The 19,838-nt window shown below is 46.7% G+C and overlaps 1 protein-coding gene across 2 annotated transcripts in view; it reads right to left on the bottom strand.

Annotated features, from left to right (window-relative positions):
- The window catches only part of EIF4E3 (eukaryotic translation initiation factor 4E family member 3), a 41,940-nt gene extending 23,060 nt beyond the window's left edge, over window positions 1-18,880 (bottom strand). The window contains exons 1-2 of one of the 2 annotated variants that reach the window (XM_045861968.3): window positions 18,738-18,880; window positions 1,526-1,598 (exon numbers count right to left, since the gene is read on the bottom strand). Coding sequence is in view for 1 of the 2 variants with exons in the window: in XM_045861969.2 (XP_045717925.1) it covers window positions 1,526-1,598; window positions 15,472-15,644 (246 nt within the window). In the remaining variant the exon portion in view is untranslated. Of the gene's footprint in view, window positions 1-1,525; window positions 1,599-15,471; window positions 15,660-18,737 lie in introns of those variants that run through there. The other variant, XM_045861969.2, reaches the window with a different exon arrangement.
- Between the last annotated feature and the right edge of the window lie 958 nt (window positions 18,881-19,838).

Here is a 19,838-nt window from a genome sequence, read left to right as displayed (position 1 = left end):
AGTCTATAACGTCACCGCAGGGAAGAAGCCAGGGGAGGCCTTTCCTGGAATTGGAGAGCAGTCATCCCCCTGGACAGTGGCCCACATGCTGTCTTGTGACATTGCTTGTACTTGGCTCCGCAGGATTATTTACAGCAGCACTGTTCTTTTGCTTTCCACGTGCTTATGTCATTTTCCCAACTAGATCAGAAATGGACTATGGTCTAGACTGTGTCTTTTTTTTTTTTTTTTTTTTTAAGATTTTATTTATTTATTTGACAGAGAGACACAGCAACAGAGAGAACACAAGAAGGGGCAGAGGGAGAGGGAGAAGCAGGCCTCCCGTGGAGCAGGGAGCCCGATGCGGGGCTCGATCCCAGGACCCCGGGACCACGACCTGAGCCGAAGGCAGACGCTTAATGACTGAGCCACCCAGGCGCCCCTGGACTGTGTCTTTACACCTGGCTCAGTGGCCATTCATGGCACCTTACCACCAGACTCCTGGGACTGCAAAACGGAGAATACCAAATTTTCTGAACCAGACAATGGGAGAAGTTCTGAAAAAAGGGTCTTTGTGCTAGTTCTAAATGTGAGAAACTGCCTAAGGGACACAGTCTAGATGCCCAGCTAATGAAATTGCTAAGACATTAAAAGATTTAGAGGCACAACAGGCACACTTTAAATCTGGCCCTTCTAGAACATTCTAAACATATAGTCATTGCAAGTAGACAGCAGCCTTAAATCCTTATTCTGTCTATAACAGTGCATTAACCTCAAAAAGGGGGATACACTTGAAAGACTTTGCTTTTAAAGAACATGGAAATATGATCAACCAAATAAATCAGGTTTTTCAGAAATTTTCTTCGTAAGGGTTGGCTAGAGAAAGAATGGATAGAACTAAGAGCTTACATGTGTTGAGAACCTGCAGTATATCAGGTATCCTGCTAAGCATAGTATGCACATTATCTTACTCACTCTTCCCAACCACTCCAGAGAGAGGTACTCTTGTTATACCCATTTTACAGAAATTAAAGGCATTGATAACTTGCCTAATTTAGGACGATGGAAGCTGAACATGAAGTAGGAAACAGGCTTGACACCTTCCACTTCCATGCTCAACCCCCACCTGCTTTTCCTATGTGACCTTAAACTTAGGTAAGCCCGCAGGGGGACGCTACTGCCTCTCAGAGAAGGGAAACAGAGCTCGGAGCTCAGAGAGGGAGTGGCCGAGCTGGGATCTGAATGGGGACACAGACCCATGTGGGGACACACCACAGTCTGCTGCTCCCGCGGGTGAAATATTTAGGTAGTAAATAAGTTTTAGCAGGTCCCCAACAGAAGAACAGGCCACTTGGAGGCGTGCATAGCCAGCATCTGGGTTACACCTAGTCAAGCGCAGCGCCACCAAAAGACCTGAGAGCTGACAAGGGGACAGAAGCCTGGGGGGGGGGGGGGGGACTGCCGGCATAGCAGCCATTTTCCGGCTGGAGGATTAAATGTCCCACATACATCGTGTTCATCTGGTACGTCCATTTCTGGACCTTACCTGTACTGTTCGTACTGTGTAGATCTTCTTCAGATTTGATGCATACTCAGCTGCTGTGGTACCAGGGAGGGATCTAAGCAAACAAACAAAAGAGCAAAGACATAAGCGGAGCAAGTAGTCGATGTTCGTGAAATCAGCACGCAGGTTTTCGGACAAATTATGTCTGAAACCACAGCAGCAGACCGTTCTGGGATGTGATTTAGAATTTGAAATGTGAAATTCCTACTCTGTGAAGTCATGCGTCTCCTTCTCCTAAAAGCAAGCATATTTTTTTCCTGTGGAAATTTAATTTAAAAAAAGGAAATGTACGTAAGGAAGATATTGGAAACTTTTATTTTTCTTTTAAAGATTTTATTTATTTATTTGACAGAGAGATAGAGAGAGAGCACAAGCAGGCAGAGCGTCAGGCAGAGGGAGAGGGAGAAGCAGACTCTCCACCGAGCAGGGAGCCCGACATGGGGCTCAATCCCAGGACCCTGGGATCATGACCTGAGCCGAAGGCAGCCGCCTAACAGACTGAGCCACCCAGGTGCCCCGATATTGGAAACTTTTAAAAATCACATTTTAAAAAATACTAAAATAACCCTGTAATGACAAAGCCTTTTGCTAGGACTTTGGATACGAAACTGTACCCTGAGTACAGATGACAGTGACATCACAGGCCCCTGGCCCGGTAACATGTTTGAAAAACTTGTTAGGGCCCCTGGGTGGCTCAGATGGTTGGGCGTCTGCCTTTGGCTCAGGTCACGATCCCAGGGTCCTGGGATCGAGTCCCGCATCGGGCTCCCTGCTCCTTGGGAGCCTGTTTCTCCCTCTGCTTCTCTCTCTCTCTCTCTCTCTGTCTCTCATGAATAAATAAATAAATAAATCTTAAAAAAAAAAAAAAGAAAAAGAAAAACTTGTTAGTTCCCTGGTGGTAAATATTCAAGAGCTCTTAAGAAACAGAGTAACCTTTTGCCGACTTTAAGAAAACATGATTACTAAAAGTCAACTTTAGTTGCACCTGAAATTTGCATATATTTCCCCAACACGTGCTTTTAGAAAAACTCTTTCAGTTATTTTCTCGGGCTGATTTAATTAGTTCTGGGGAACTCTGCGGTCAGAATACATTGATCTTTAGTTTGCCATATGGTCCACTAGATGGCAACATACTACAGGCTTATTCACCAGAAACAGAGACAGGCTTTACCCCACACCATTTCCTGGGATTAGGGGCAACATGACAAGGCTTCATCAATCCGTAGAAGTGAAGATTCTCAATTCCTGCCACCTTTTTCCTCTTCCCTATACTGAACTAGCAGTTTTTGCTCAAGACTGTTGGGATCCCGGAATGTCAGGCCAGAGACGAAAATTCACCACTCAAATAATGCTTGAAAGCCCCGTGTCTGCTTGTGAGGTGGGAAACGAGGCTTGCTGAGAGGAGAATATGCTGGCTCACAGTCAACCCCCTAGGATCTGGAATCTATTTAAAAAAGGATCTCTAGCGGCCATTGACCCTCAGAGACACAGATCCCACAGAACCTCAAGACGTTGCATTTTCTGGAGAATCATGAAACCACTGCACACCAGAGATATGCACAAAACCCACAGAGCTCAGAGGCAGAGAGCACATCAAAGAAAGGGGTCATGCCCAGGTGTGTGTGTGGGGGGGGGTGGGTGGGCATGACACATGAGTGACAGGGCTCTACAGACTAAACTCCTAGAAGTATGGACCAATAAATGTTCCCTGGTGTATAACTGGAATAGAAAAATGCACTTCTGAATACAGTTCCCTTGCTTGGAGGTCACTGAGGAAGCATAATTGTGGACTAGTTTCAGGGCAAACGAAAGGACCCTGTTAAGTTGATGACATCTGACGAATAAATCTACCCTAAAGCATTGGGCTTACAACTCTTTTCTAGTTATTTATAAATATGCTGGGCATTTAAAAAAAAAAAAAAAAGCCAATCCACAATAACCAGCATGATTGCATTTTCTTGCCAGACCTGAAGCCTAAAGTAACTATGCTGAAGAGAATGGTGAACAGCACCGGGCTACGATGGGGCCTGGGCCCCAGGTGAATCCATCAGTCCACAGGAGACTGCCTTGACATGAATAAATATTAACTTACTCTTTAACTCAGGTTTTTATACCATTTTTGGCTTCAATTATAAAAAGATTGGAAAAAAAAACCCACTAAAACAGACCTTGGACTTTTTTTTCTGGATAGATTTTCATAAGAAAAATCTTTTGCTTTTATATGAAAATCTACTGGCACTTATTCCATTGCTGATTTTTTTTTCCTTTGAAAAGTTTAGCTGACCTCTCCACCAAATATGCCCCGCAAGATATCCCTGGATCACCCAAAGCACATAGGAGAGCATATACGCGACTGCTTTATGAACAGGATGGGGGCTTGTTAGGGTCCAAAGGAAGGAAATGTACTTTGCCTTTCTTTCATTTTTAAAACTGTGTATTTCAAAGTTTTACGATTTTTTAAAGTCACACTTCAGTGTGTAACTGTGTCGAATGAGTATTTGATTGTCCGCCTCAGACAGCATTATGTCAACTTAATACAATGCGAGGGTAATACCATTTAACCTGGAAAACATTTCTGATGAACATTTGCTTTCTATGCCTCTTTATAAATGCCTCTGTCTCTACATTCCAGGCTTTTAATTCTAATCTATTGTAGGAGACAATCACACAAAATCATTTAGGGCCCCTCTGTTTCACTGTTCAAGTTTTTTTTTTTTTTTTTTTTTTTTTAAGGAATCTAGTTTCCGTTTCTCATTAAAACCAACAGGATCACCCTCCATGATAGTTCTATTCTGATTAACGTTTCACAACACGATGTATCGGTGTTTGAAGGAAATAGTCAGCTCCTTTGGGCTCTAGTTTCCTAAGTTCTTAATGGGGAAGGTTGGATTCTGGGATCTTAAGGGTTTCCTCTAGCTGCTGGACAGTTTTATGGATACCCAGGTTTCAAAGTAATGCAACAATGGTGCTGGAACTTCTGATCACAGTTAAGTGGTTGGCTTGGCCAGCTCGAGGAACAGCATTCTTCTGCGAGCCAAGTCTGATCCCGACAGTCCCTGAAAAATCCCACTGTGCCTAAACCTCCTGCCTGCCCTGGGACATTTTTAACAAGCAAAACCGGGCCTTAGCCACGGAATCAATTTTAACAGGGTAAACAGGCTGAGATTTTAAAATCATCTGTTTTGTAAACAGGTCAGTCTGTATGGGACTTGCTGGTTCAAAGCTGAACCAGAAGCTGTAGCGTCTACTGTTACCGTTTCTTAAAGTAGCAACGTGGGCTGCTCCCAGCAAAGTTGCGGTATTGGCACTGGGCGAACGGCCCCACACCCCCTCCTCCCTGTCACTCTAAAAGAGAGCTGTACCAGTGGGAAGAGAAATGCTTGCCATGGACTTCAAGGAAACATTTTTACTCATCTCACATGTATAGTATATTCTCTGATCTTTTAAAAGTCTTTTTACTCCATTCATGTTACAAACCTAAACCTCCCAACAGAACCCCAACCAAACCCAGATGACTCTGCAGACCAAAAGTATTCATCTGTGAGTGATCTTGCCCCCCAGGGGGGACATATGGCAATATCTGGAGACATTTCCAGTTGTCACACCTGAGGGGGATGCCACTGGCACCTAGCAGGTAGAGGGCACAGGATATCCTAGAGGGCACAAGGAATTACCTAGTCCAAAATGTCACCAGAGTCAATGCCGAGAAACCCTGACATAGACATGTAACAGAGTCTCAGAGGATTTATGATTTATTTCATCAACAAAGATTCAGTGCACACCTCTTTTAGCTGATGGGGATACACCAGGGGTCATTCTAGACAAAGTCCTTATCCTCATGGAGTTCTAGAACTAGTACCCCTGCTTTCTGAATTCCCCAGGCTCCTGAAGACAAAGCAACTCTGATCAGATCCTCTTTTCTTTGCCCGGGAGGGAGGAGGTGGGAGAGAAAGCAGTGAGAGGGGTGTACATATCGATGACGACCCTTCCTAGAAGGACACACAGCCAGAGTTGTGGGAAATCACAGAACCAAGGGATCAGAACCCGTTTGCACATTCTCTGAATTCTAGGCTGCCTTCCCCCAGTATGCAGCGACAGCTGAGGGCACATCAGTGGGACAATAAATACTCCATGGATGGATCAGGTTAAGGAGTTCGAAGTGTTTGCCAGGAGTCTTTCCTCTGATTTAATGATATTAATGTAATAATGGCCTCCTTTTATTGAGGGTTTTGCGTATGCTGCCTCTAATCCTTGCAGCAGTCCCGTCAAGTTGCTATCATCATCCTCACTTTACTAATTAGGAAACTGAGGCTCAGTGAGGCTTTTTAAGTAGCAAATCTGGGTTCTCTCCCTGGTCAGTCTGGCTCTGATGCCCATGATCTTCCTCTTAGACAAGGATGGCTCCCAGTAAAAACCAAGCAGTCACTGTCACCATGGGAGGGTCACACATGGTGTCTTAGGGCAAATCCCTTTCTCATCCCTTTTTAGGTTATCTACTCCCTCCTTGGAACCATTCTGGCCTGTCATTCTTCCACCACCATCCATCTGGCCACGCTCTTGGAAGGGGGCAGACGCAGAGATGCAGAGCTGAGTTGGAGGCTACCCTGGCAATAACGATATCCCAAAATGTTATACAAGGAACACAATTCACTTAAGAACCACACATACAGGCCATTGACTTCTGGGGCTAGACGTGGGCAGAAGATACTTTACCAAAGAAAAGCCACAAATGGGCTATAGCAGGAAGGCAGGAAAGCAGAGGGGTTAAGAGGATGGTCCTTGGAATCAACGGATTTGAGTTCAAGTCCCATCTCTGCCACCTCCCAGCTGTGTGGCAAGCCTGGCCCTCTCTGACCTCCACTTCCCCTTTCTGAGAACATGGTCTCTATGCCACCCATTGCTTTGCTACTTAGATGACATGAGTGAATGCTCCACAAAGCATTTACCCAATACCTGGCATCTAATAAGCAATGGTTGCTAATAGCATCATCGTCATCAGCATCATCGGAAGCAGAAAAAACAGGAACAGATAAGAGCATAATTAGAACTAAGAGACACTGAGCACATTTTCTAATCTTGGGACAGCCAGTAAGAATCCCAAGAAATCTGTGGGTTACACACAGAGCTAAGAAACTCCTAGGTTCCTTCCTCGGAAAAGAAAGCCCAGCAGGTGCCAGCGTCTCAGGGCTGAAGGCCATAAGCTACCCTGAGGGCTGTTTCCACTTGGACTTGGCTAATCCAGAAGTTACGATGGTTAAGGCAGAAGTGGGACAGGATCCTTCGAGGTCTGCCAAGTAGATGATTAGTGTAAAGAAGAGAGGGGAACTCTTAATGTTATTTATGACCCAAACTCCCCAATCCAGCTTTATATTACTCCTGTGCATCTTCCACTGCATAACAGAATAACAGGAAATGCATCTTAAAACTCTTTATGCAAAACTGGTTAAAATTTCTTTTCATTTGGGAGGTAGGAGAAAGCAGAAAGTCCCATAAGTTTGGACCAACTGTTCTGCTTAAACGGTTTCTAGGCACCTAAGCACCATTTATATGCAAAAAGTTACTTACAAATCATCTTTATCTATTCATTGAAGCAGGTTCCTAAGAATTTCACAAGACAGAACTCTTTCAGCTCAATTTAAGTCTGCAATGATTCAAAGCGTTTTATCCTCTTATTCCAGAAATACTCACTGAGCCCCCGATAACTGGGAAAAAAAGCAAAAAAACCAAATGTGTATCATGTGTTACATGCACGCACGATCTCATTTCCTCCTCAAACATCATGAGGTAAATAATGGTTGCATTTCCATTCTGCAGATAAGCAAATGAAGTCCGAGAGTGGTAACCTGCCAAAGACACAGAGTTGGCCAGGGGCAGACCTGGGACTTGAACCATGGGTGGCTGGCAGCCTTGCTCTTAGTCACCAGCTTAAACTGATCACTTATTCCATGACCCGTCCTCTGCTTGGTGCCATGAGTACAACTCTGCACCAAGCAGTCTCAACTTTCCTGCATTTTGCAACCTCAGTGTATTTCCCTGCAATACAAATGTGCCTTCTCCACTGAACCCCACCCTTAAAGATATGTTTGCTATAGGTGAGGGAGGCTCATGAATAATTCATGGAGACAGAAGCCCTGGTAAATACCCAAGGAAATTATCTTCACTGTTACCTAGCTAGCTCTTAGCAGGCTATAGCACCACTTACCAGTGACCTGGATACCTGGAAATGCTTCTTACAAAGAGAAGAAGCTGGAAAGGTTTTCCCCAAATCCTGCCTGCACCCTTGCCCAAGTGTGGTCGGTCAACTGGTAGCATCACCTGGTGTGAGAGCTACAGCATCTCCAGGCCCATTAGACACCTGCTGAATCCTATGTGATTTTTATATATACTGGAGTTTGAGATGTGCTGGCCTGTGTCATCTAAATCAAGTCACTGTAAGAAATGCTAACAACTTGGCAAGTAAAAGCTAATGAACTATAGACAGCATCATCAAAAACACATAAAAATCACTTTTCTCACAGATATATTTTTTTGTCATCGCCCAAAGAGATTATCAAAATGAGATTATCACTAAATGTGAAGAACAATCCTACACAGCCTCTTAAATATGGGTATTAGGCAAGGGTCTCTTCTTCGCAAATTGTGAAGCAGGGAGTCCTTGGCTTAATTTTTTCCCATGGAACAGGAACTTGGTTTCCTCATTTGTGAAATTCAGTGGTAGGCCCAGATTACCAATGAAGTCCCATCTAGCTTCCTTATTTCAGAATATGAAATACGGGAGAACTGTATCTCGTTCACTGTTCACATTCACAGGGAAGTGGTGTTCGGCAGGGTTAGGGACACCAGTGCTTGGGGTCACACAGTCCTTAGCTCAGATCTTGTTTCTATTCTGTATTAGCTGTGTGACCTTGATCAATGGTTTCTCTGGGCCTCAATTTTCTCATCTGTCAAACGTTGCTGATATGTCCTACTTCAATATTGTGAGGACTTCGTCGGTAATTATGTAAAGCACCCAGTGTAATACCTAGCACACTGAAGTAAATGGTAGTTAATACTAAAGGCTACCATGGAAAAAGATGTGAAATTTTATGTATGGGACAATATATCCAAGTATACACATGCCCAGTGCGCATGCATGCACGTGCACACACACACACACAATAGATGTTAGTGGAAGAAATGAATACTGACAATATTCTAACTCATATGAGTGACCACTTCATTTGAGCCAAGAGAACAACCTTAGAGAGGGAAACTTTAAAGCCAGGGATATGTCTCCTAAAAGCCAGTCCTGGTGAATTTGCTCACCTTGGGCTCAGCTGTCAGAGGGAAAATCTGTACAGGCTCAGTTCTATGATGAAGAGCATCCCTCGTATATCATTCACTCCATTAAAGCTGATTTCACTTTAATCACTTTTAGATAGATCTGTGGCTTGTGGCTATACCAGCTTCCTGTTCGAGAGTCACATAAAAAAATGGTCCAGGGCCTATCATTAACATTTAATAATGCACCTATTGAAACATGCTTCATAATCTAAATGCTTTATTTTTGCATGTTTAGCTTATTTTTATTTTTCTAGGCTTCCTTATATTTTCATTCCTAGCCTCTAAGCTCCTTGACACGAGCGACCGAGACTCTTCCTCTTGCCATATAATTCATCCCTTGGCACACAGGGGTTGGGTGGAAGAGAACTATAATAGTGTGAGAGGTGACAGCAAACTGAGGCCAGGTTTTGGACTGTCACCACGCCAGACCACCAAAGTCTGGCTAGCTGTCCTAGGTTTGGAAATAAGGAAATGGCATCTGTAATATTAAAAGAAGGCAAATCGATTTTTTGAGCAGCTAGTACCAAGAAAGGACTGGTAACTTTTCTGAGTGAGGATGTTTAAAGCCTCCAGGTCCAACTGCAGGAAGCAACCCCTAACGCACAGGTAGAGAGGCTGTGAGCCCCTGGGTCAGAGCCTTTCCCTACCTGAGCTACCTGGAGACCATTTCCCCCTTCCAGAAAGCAAAATCCTGGGCCATTAAGAGAGCCTGTGGGTTCACAAAGGCAAAAATGAGGGGAACAGATGCAGATGCCAGCCCGTCTCCCTTTCAACTACGTCCTTCCACGCTGCCTTCTACCCTCACCTGGTCCCACAGGCCACTCTATGAACAAGGATGGTTTTGGGATCCTCTCTATCAAGCTGGGCCCACCGGCCTGTATCAGATTTGTTATTATGGACCACACCATCACAATGCATGTGAAAGCATCACACTATGAAAGGGAGAATCCCTCTGGAACTTGGTACCTCCCAGAACACTCCACTGATGCTATGGAAGCTGTGGTACAAGAGACATCCCTCCTGGGCGCCTGGGTGGCTCAGTTGGTTAAGCGACTGCCTTCGGCTCAGGTCGTGATCCTGGAGTCCCTGGATCGAGTCCCGCATTGGGCTCCCTGCTCGGCGGGGAGTCTGCTTCTCCCTCTGACCCTCCTCCCTCTCATGCTCTCTGTCTCAAATAAATAAATAAAATCTTTAAAAAAAAAAAAAAAAAGAGACATCCCTCCTGGGAGGTCCGGGACCATGTTGTCATTGTGTCTGCATTCTTAGCACTGAGAACAGCGATGGACAAGTACTATGCTCCATTGACCTGATCAATAAACAGAGCAGTAATTCTCCAGTTGTGATGCATAAGACGTTTGTTACAAATGTGCATTCCACCCCAGAGGTCTGAAAGAGCAGGTCCTGGGCAGGGTTGGGAGCTTGTATTTGAAGAGGCACAGCCAGGTGATTCAGATGTAGGTGGCGAGGGATGACATTTTGAGAAACACTGATTGGGTAGAGGTAAACCCCGATGCGGGGGGGGGGGGGGTTGGTGGGAGACATATGTGACTGGGCTACCTTTGTGACTAAAGACACAAGAACACAAATACTCTCTAAGCACCTACTATGTGCACTGTAATGTCCTCTCTGGGGAGTCAGGCACAAGGCAGTCTTGAGTCTCACGGTCATGAGGGAGGGAAAGAGGAGCAATCAATAATCCGTTATACAAATACTGGCCTATAAAAAAAGTGCTGCAGGAGTGCAAAGGAGGTGGGCTCAATGCTGCCTGGGTCAAGGGCTATTTAAGGACAATTACAAAGTTAGCATCTTTGCAAGGCCTTGAAGGATGCACGGCAGCTTTTCAGGTAGACATAGAGGAGAAGGGCATCCCAAGCAGAAGGGACATGAGGAGACAAATCTCAGAGGCTGGCAAGTCCATGGCTTATGCAGGAAAAGGGCCACAAGTCCACTGTTACCAGAGAGACTGGACACACTGAGTGGTATTTTGGAGTTGGGGAGATATAGGAGATGAGGCTAAAAAAAAAAAAAAAGGTGAGTTTCATGTTCAAAATAGCAATATAGAAGTTTATACCATAATCTGAAGGCTGGGGTTTTAGGTTTTGTTTTTGTTTCTAAGCTGGGGAATGCTCTTTTCAAATTAGAGTGGCCCATTTCTAAAACAAACCACCACAACAAAACCAGTCAGAGCCGCTCTGGTAAAAGAAGGGGTGGAGATCCAGAATCCCACCTGCCAGGAGCACACAAAACTACAAGAGAGGCACACTTTGGTGGCGAGAGATGGAGTCACCATCCACTGCTGTGGCAGAGGAGAAAGGCAGGGAGTTTTGGAATGACAAGACGAGGAGCAGGTTAGAAGGCTAAGCCTGGTAGCCCAGGTGGGGTACGCCGGGTGGAGGGCAGAGCTTGGGAACAGGCAGGGCCAGCATGTACTGGAGGCTGCAGAGCACCGGGGCCTAGGGAGGCAGGCACAGGGAGAGGAGGGGATGGCTTAGGCTTGGAGCAAGTTTTCCAAAAGGGGATCAAACATCTGAAGCATGGAACTAGATGGAGTAGTGGACTTGAGAGAGAAGAGCAAAGGAAATTCCAACTCCAAAAAATGTATCGGATGGTGGCATTGCTAGCCAGTTACGTGGTAGACAGCGTGTCCAGAACTCAGGAGAGCGGGCAGGGCTAGGGATGCAGATTTACAAATGATTCTCAGAGTAATATGAACCACCACAGGAGAAAGGGAAGTCATTAGGAGTAGAATTCCACAACCCTGAACTATTCAGTGTGGGATGACTTGTGCCAGGGGCTGATACAGGAGCTGAGGGCAGAATGATGTGGAAAGAACCCTGTGAAGCTGACGTTCCAGTGAGAGAAGATGGACAAATGCAGAATCCTATGGAGAAAATAAAGCGGGGTCAGGGGCATGGGGGGTGTGTGTCAGGATGTGCGTGCCATTTTGTATCAGTGGTTAGGGAAGACCTTGCTGAGAAGATGACATCTGGGCAGAGACCAGATGGGGAGGAAAGCACAGTCCTAGCAGATGACTGAGGGAAGAACATTCCAGGAAGGAGGGACTGTTGGTGGCCAAGGCCCATGCTTGGGATGACAGAGAAAGAGCTAGAAGGGCAGAAGGGAGGGGGAGAGGGAGACAGGGATTGGGGCGGGGGGGGGGAGGGGGGCAGAGAGAAAGGCATATTGGGCGGGGACAGGAATGCTGCAGAGTCTCACCGGCTATTGTAAGTACTTTGGCTTCTGCTCTGAGTGAAAAGGAGAGCAGAGAAGTGACAGGCCTTAACTTGGGTATTACTTCAGCTGCTGTGATGGGAAGGGACCATAGGGGGCAAGGGTAGAAGCAGGGAGAGCAGTTAGCACGCTCCTGCCATGGTCCAGGTGGGAGAAGCCCTGTGGCTCAGGGTCTAGGATGCAGGTGGTCAGAATGCATCCGATTCTGGATACACTTGGGATGGTAAAATCAATAGCCTCTGTGCATAGTGGATGCAGGGGAGGGAGAAGGAATGGGGAAAGAGAGGAAGAGGAGAGTCACAGAGGTCACCAAGATCTGGGGGTGGAGCAACCGGAAGGAAGGAGTTACTGTGAACTGCTCTGATCTGAGATGGGACAGATGGAAGACGGCAAATTTGGGAGAGAAGCTGAAGAGGTGGTTTGACATGTGTTGAGTTTGGATGTGTATTAGACATCCATATGGAGACAGAGGAGGAGCTGCTTGCACAAGTGTAAAATTGTGGGAATCACCAGCATACCAAGGGAACTGAATGCCTTGTATAACTGAATGCTATCACTGGTGTGGATGGGGACAAGAGGCCTGAGGACTGAGTGCTGCAGATAAATCTCAGAGGAAAGGGGGTCACCACTCAGAGACATGCAACCAAGAGCAGCCTCCAAGATCGAGACAGGATTGGGTTTTCGATATCCAGAAAAGGGGAGGAAAACTCTTCATTCTCTATCCCCAATCAAAATCATACCCCAAATGCTTGCATTCTTAGCCATACAGTCTAATTAAAACATGCACGCGTGCACACACACACACACACATGCACACAAATAAGGACTTACTGGAATTTGCTATTGAAAATGCAAATAACTCTACTTAAGGGACTCTCCATTTCACCCAGTGGGGGAAATGAGTTCAGGTTGCTGGCTTCCTAATACTAAGTTCAGACAAGCTGCTCCAGGGACTATTGGTGTGTGTGTGTGTGTGTGTGTGTGTGTGTGTGTGTGTGGTGGGGGTGGGGGGGGGAGTAATTTGGGAGCTTCAGGTAACAATGTTAGTTATCAGTATTTATTAAGCACTTATTCTATGCCGGGCACCCAGGTTCGTGTTTTATATTCATCCATTAATCCTCAGAACAACCCCTATGAGAGATAGCCTATGAATATCCTCATTTTACAAACAATGAAACTGAGGCTTAGTGGGGCTAGATCACTTGTCTCTGGTCACAAAGTAGGCTGAAAGGGAAGACAGGACAGGTGGTAGGTGCCAAAGGAAAATTTTAGGGATCAGAAGACCTCTGGATGCTGTGGAACTCAAAACTGTTGCCTTCAGTGGCAGACATCAGCTATGCTGGGGTGAAGATTGCCTTGGGGGGCTCTCCTGAGAGCCTTACTACTGCCTCTAGAATCTTGTTTCCTTAGGAGAAAAGTGACAAACAAAACTTCTAAAACACAATGTGTTCATAACCCCGAAGGGAAGGGGGTCCGCTGACATAAAGGTAATGGACTCCCAGAGAAGTGGAGACAGTTCAATAAAAGCTATGGGACAATTGATCAGGCAAAATGAATTCAAATGAGCAATGCTGGAAGTAATTATAATTTCTAGATTAATGTAATTATTTCTATTACAAATTTGGACACTGCAGCTATAACATTTCATTGGATTGCTGGCTTTCAGAGAACAAAAATACCCAAATGCATACTAGGAAAGCTAGAGTTTGTGTCTTCATTGAAGTTACTGTATTCTTATCCTGACTTAAAAAGTTACTTGTTGTTACGTAGTATTAACATTTTGGACCATTCTTAAAATGATGTGCCTTTAAGTAGACTAATTTGTGAGCCATTTAAAAAGAAACTCTCTTGATACTGTTTCCACCAGGCAACAATCTCCACATGTTAGACCCTTAGACCAGAGGTCCAAGTTTTAACACCTTGAAAACAGATACCAGTTTGCAACAATAGTTACAGCACACCTTTGAAAACAAAAACACATGATTTCATTCAGCTAATACTAGCCAAACCCACTCCTGTTATGACAGTGAAATGCTTTCTTAGCATCCCATAATGAAAGTGAAAATGTTTTAGAAAATGAGACTCATTGTATCTACCCCACCCCCAACTTCTTTGTGTCCCCGGAAAAGACTGGCTCCTAGTATCAGTTCTTATAGACTCTCATAGAGGGTGTTAATTCCAACAAGAAGAAAGGAATGAAATTATCTTCCCTAAAAGGATGATTATAACTTTTAAAAAATCTTGGAGGAATTTTATGCAAGGCTTTTAAAGACCAGATTTGGGTCTATTAAGTAAATTTCATAGAAAGCAGTCATATACCTTTCTTCCAAACATTTAACCACAGCTACGGTGTCATCAAAGTTTCCATAAGCTTTTGGGACAATCTTGAGGTGTCATCTTTGGGCACCCACAGGGTAACGGATACTAAGAAGGGCTTTGCATTCGTGCATTTATTCATTTGTCAAAATTTTCTTGTGCTCCTACTACGTGCCAGGTACAGTTCTAGGCGCTGGGATATAGCAAGTGTCAAAAACTAAGTCCCTGCTCAATGGCTTTCAACAGAGGGGAAAGTATTGAGGGGCTGAGACAGACTGAAAATAAAGATTCATACATAATACTATGTGGCAGCATCAAGCATTACAGAGTAAAACAAGACAGAGCAGGGGAATACAGAATGATTGCAAGATGGGGGTGTGCTAATTTAGCTACGGCATTCAGGGAGGCGTTTCTGAGGAGATGGCACCTGAGCTGTCCCCTGAGAACGCTACAATTGTCCCCACTTTATTGACAAAGTGAGGTATGGCTCACTGTTGAATTCCCAGCGCCTAGAATGGTCAAGAAAATACCTGCCCAGTGTCTGAGAAAGAATGCCCAGAGGTGTCCGTGGCAGTTTCGGTGGGGCACAGAGTGGAGGCCCCCGCTGGCCCGTGATCCAGCCACCCCTGCACAGTTCCCAGGGGGCCGGCCCACTTTCCCGAGCGCTGTCACAGCGGAGGTCGGGTCCTGAGCGCCCCAGGAGCGGGGCCACCAGGACAGCACCGCTCTCCCCACTTTACAGCGAGGATCCGACGACCCTCGGCTGGCCCATCTCCCAGCGCCCGGCCGGGACGGCCGCCCGCGGGCACGCTTCCTTCGAGGGAAATAAAGGGGGAAAGTGCTGCGGAAACTTTGGGGGCTGCGCCGGTGTCCTCCCGGCCCGAGGCGAGGCCGCCAGACACTCGCTCGCCCCGGCCGGGCCCCGGGCTCCCGACCCGGCTCTGCGCGAGTCCCGGGCCCCGGGCGGCGCCGAGACAAAGCGGCGGCGCGGGCCCGGCGGGCGCACGGCGGCGGCAGCGGGGCCGGGGCCGGGCGCGGCGGGGCCCGCGCCCCCTCACCTGTCGAGCCAGAAGGTCCAGGGCGAGTGCAGCGGGACCTCTCCCGGCTCGGGCTGCAGCGCCGACCGCTGCTGCAGGCCGAGCGGCGGCGCGGCGGCGGCGGCGGCGGCGGCGCGGGGCCCCGGCGGCTCCCGGGCCCGGGCGGGGGGCACGGCGGCCGGGGGCATCGCCATTTTCTCCGCCCCGCCTGCGAGGCCGGCGGGCGCGCGGACCGCGGGGCGAGCGGCGGCTGAGTCACCCGGCCCCCGCCCGCCCCGGCGCGGCCGCCCCGCCCCGCCCCGCGCGCGCCCCGCCCCGCCCCGGGCCCGACGCCCGCCCGGCCTGGGAGCCGCCGGGGGCACGGTCCGGCCGGGCCGCCAGACCGAAGCCGGCCGACCCGCTGCGGGCGGCGGGGCCCATCTGGCACGGGGCACGGACCCGGCGGGCGGGGGACCGACGGCCGGCCGGCCGGGGGGAGGGCAGAGCTGCAGCCGGGCACGGATTAGCGGTCGCTGGGGGTCGGGGAACGGAGGACCGGTCAGAGAGAGGGCTGGTTCTGCAGCCAGACGGGACGGAGGCCGGTGAGATGGACGGGCGGGTTCCGGAAAGATGGAGGGATGGACGGACGGACCAGTGGATGGAGTTTCAGACGCACGTGGTGGGAGCGGAGGACGGGTGCATGGAAATACCAGCAGTCTGAAGGATGGGTGGGAGAACTGGCAGATGGTTGGAGGAGGATCGAGGGACGGAAGGGCAGATGGAAGCGCAGTTGGATGTGACAGAGAGATGGCAAGGGGAACCGCTGGCCAAATGGATGAAGAGACTGGAATGTCCAAGAGTGCCCGAAGGGAGGGCCAGACAGACCCAAGCCAGGGACCACTGACTTGGGCATGCGTTTGTGATAGGTCAGTTTTGCATTCCTCACGGTGAGCACATTTCCTAACTCAGCTAATTTTAAGGGAACACAGCTCCCATCCCACCCTTTCCAGAGCCACCATATGCCTATAGTAAGGGACCAAGTCTGGCCCAAAGTATGGCCAAGTTCAGAGGAAGGTTCACAAAGTCAGCCTAAGTCTCCAGACTTGCCCCAAAGCACCTGCAAAGAAGGAAACCAGGCACTCTTGAACACAGAACCCTCTGCTTTCTGAACTTCTGAAGGCACAGGGAACCCCTGTGGCCGTAAGATTCCTGGGTCCAAAGTAAGAGGAATCCTCCTGGCACAACTCCTTGGGAGCTATGAACGCATGTCGTAAGTGGCATGGGCATGAATGCCCTCTCGAAGCTCCAATTTTGGTTAGTCCCTCCCTGGCCTTTAACAGCTGTGGATGTAGAGTTCCATCTTCTCATAGATTTTCTACCTGGCCTAGCATATGTTCTGCTCTTAGCTTGAGCATTCACTGGGATAGACTAGAACAGGAGCTGTAAGACCAGATAGGTTCAGGGATTGTAAATGCCTATTATCAATCCCAAGATAGGTGCCTTCCCTAAAAGGTATTCAAGTTCAGATAAAATGACAAGCTAAATGAGACCAATGCTTTGTGATCCCTCTTGCAAACATAATCTGTATACAACATATGAGGCTGAAAGCAGTGACATATTTATAAAGTCCTTCTGGCTCTGAGATCCTGGGGCTCCTTTTGGTTAGATGCAGGGTTTTTTGTTTAATTTTTCCTTTTATTTTTTCAAGAAACGGCATATATGGTATTGCTTAGGCTGTTCTGAGTGTATTAATTCATTTAATCCTCACAACAATCCAATGAGGAAGGTACTATTTTATGGATTTATCCATTTTATGGATGAGGAATGCAGAAGTTAAATTAATCCCAAGGTCACACAGCTAATAAGTGATAGAACCAGGATTTGAACACACGGATTCAGACTCCAGAGTCTAGGTTTTTAACTGCCAGGCTCTACTGCCTCTCTACCTGGAGAATGAACAGGTCTACATACTAAAAATAAGGCAGTGAATAGTAAGTCTCCCTCCCTCCCAAGGCTATCAATCTTCCTGCCCAGAGGAAACGACTGTTAACAGTTTCCTTCCGGAAAAAATGCAAGTAGGCACATAAAAGCATATATCTAGATACAGAAATTGTATCCCTATCAATATCTTTTATAAGAGAAACAGAAGCATTTTATACCATTGCTGCACTTCCTTATCTACTTAACATTATATATTTGAAGATTTTTTTCCATATCAAAACATATACCTCTACTTAAAGGGCCGCAAAATAATCCATTGTAAAGAAATAATATAATTTAATTCACTAGCCCTCAAGGCTTCCGTGGTTTAGTCATTCTCTTTTATAAATAATGCTACCATAAGCATTTTTATATTCAGTGTCTTTCTTCAGCTGCACAAGTTTACTTCAGAATAAGTTTGGAGAACTAGAATTTTGGTCGGCATTAAAAAATTTGACCCATATTGCTAAATTACTGTGCAAAGTGGTTAAATGAATTTATATATAACTGATTTAGAAATAAGGGTTGATTCTGAAGTTATGTTTATTAAATGATATTTATCTTCATAAAATTCTAAGATAGGAAGGGACTTTTTGCTTTCTAATTAGATTAGACCTCGTCAAACTGTCTAGTCTAGCTTCTTCCTCTGTCCTTCAACAATACTGTCAACAACACAGGGTTATTTTAAAAAGTTTTATGTGCAGTTTCTGAAAGAGAGTAAGCACCACATGCTAAATTACTTTCAGAATTTAGAACAAGGAACAGTCTGGCAATTTTTCTTTATTGAATAACAATTATGTACCCCCCTCTCTTTTTGCTTTGGCTTCCAGGATGCTCAAAATTACATCTGATGCTTAATCAGAACACTGATGATAACCAATGAAGCAGCGTCACTATTTTTATATTAACCTACTCCTATTTTTATTTTAATGACTTAATTGCACATAGGCATCTTATACTGTGAAGCCCTCAGATCTATTTTGGAAGGAGATGATGTACAAAAGGATAAAAGTTAAATGACCTTAAGATTAATAAAACAGCCCAGGCAACATGGCTAGGATGAGAGGCAAGCAGAGAACAATGGGCCTAATTTTCATCCCCTTCCTGTTTGAAATGTGTAAGAGACTTAACTATTGTTACTGCTCTTCAGACTCATCCTTAGAAGATAAAAAAAAAAAAAATGGGAAAATTCTCCTTCTCTTCTCCACTTTGCAACTGGACAGCAGGAATTAGAAATACAGGATAAAAAGGAAATGTGGAGATTATCTAAGCAAACCCCCCATTTTACCAATGAGGAAACTGAGGCCCAGACAGGTGAGGTGACTTACCTGAGGCCACAGTTCTGGGAAATGACAGAGGCAGGACTAGAATGTGAGTAGCTTGAAATCCAGGCCAACGTGCTCTCCCGCTGTGTAACGTGCACCTCAGACGACTTGGGGTAGCAGGAGGGAGGAAGAGAAGGTGACCCCACAGCCCCTAGCAAGGAAAACAACAAAAAGGACTTGAGGCACTCATAAATAATTAAGCAATTAGCTGCAGCAGCTACTCCCCTCCCCTCTAGGATCCAGTCGCCAAGGCAACTTGGGCAGGGTGCCTGCTGGTCGCCTAGTAACAATGTGCTCTGCTCCCTTGACATGCTCCCTAGGCATCAAAGGATTTGCGAGCTGGGAAGAGCCTTAGACGGGGGTCCCTATTCCAACACCTTCATTTTCCATATGGGGAAATGGAGGCTCAGAGAAGCCGAGTAACCTGCCCAAGGTCACACAGCTACTCAGAGGCACAGCTAGGCTCCATTTCCAGTTGCTTTCCATTGCACTAGGGCTGCGTTGGGGATGCTGAAGATGGAGGAGAGGAGATCTTTCCACAGTTCCTAGAAGAATGAGAAAGTAAGAGCGAGCCAGCCCGCAAGCAAGAGACAGAGACCTTGAGCTCTCATATGCAATTAGCAGGAGCTGGTAATCCCATCAGCCCAACTTCCATCATCACCATGGCAACATGGGTGAGGCGGGTACTGGTTGCCTAGGAACGAGTGGTCCTCTCTCTTCACTCTCATCCAGCTCCCTGGGAGTCACAGAAATAGTAGAATATTGGAGCTGGAAGGGAAGGCAGGGATCCTAACTCTGTCTCCTCCTTTGACTAATGAGGAAGCTGAGGTGTGGGGGCACTGTGCGAGGTCACACAGCCACATGGCTAGTTAGTGACAGGGACTCATTGTTAGCCGGCCAGCCTTTCTTGAATTCCCTCCATTTGCTGCCTCTGTCATAGCACTGTGGGATGGAAAACTTCACTCAGTAAAGTCAAAGCACAGGAGGGGAATGGCTGGCGGTCCCCTGGTGGCACTTCTACCACCTGTCTAAATGGCAGCACATGAGACCTGCACACAGAGCCGACGAGAGGTACCATGTGTGGTAGCTAAATGCAGTGTCTCT

Source organism: Mirounga angustirostris, unplaced genomic scaffold (assembly GCF_029215605.1).
Source record: "Mirounga angustirostris isolate CCGP_5_RB_7025 unplaced genomic scaffold, mMirAng1.0.hap1 SCAF_1, whole genome shotgun sequence".
NCBI lineage: Eukaryota > Metazoa > Chordata > Mammalia > Carnivora > Phocidae > Mirounga > Mirounga angustirostris.
Note: the sequence above shows the minus strand (reverse complement) of the source record. Positions and strands in the feature narration are given on the sequence as shown.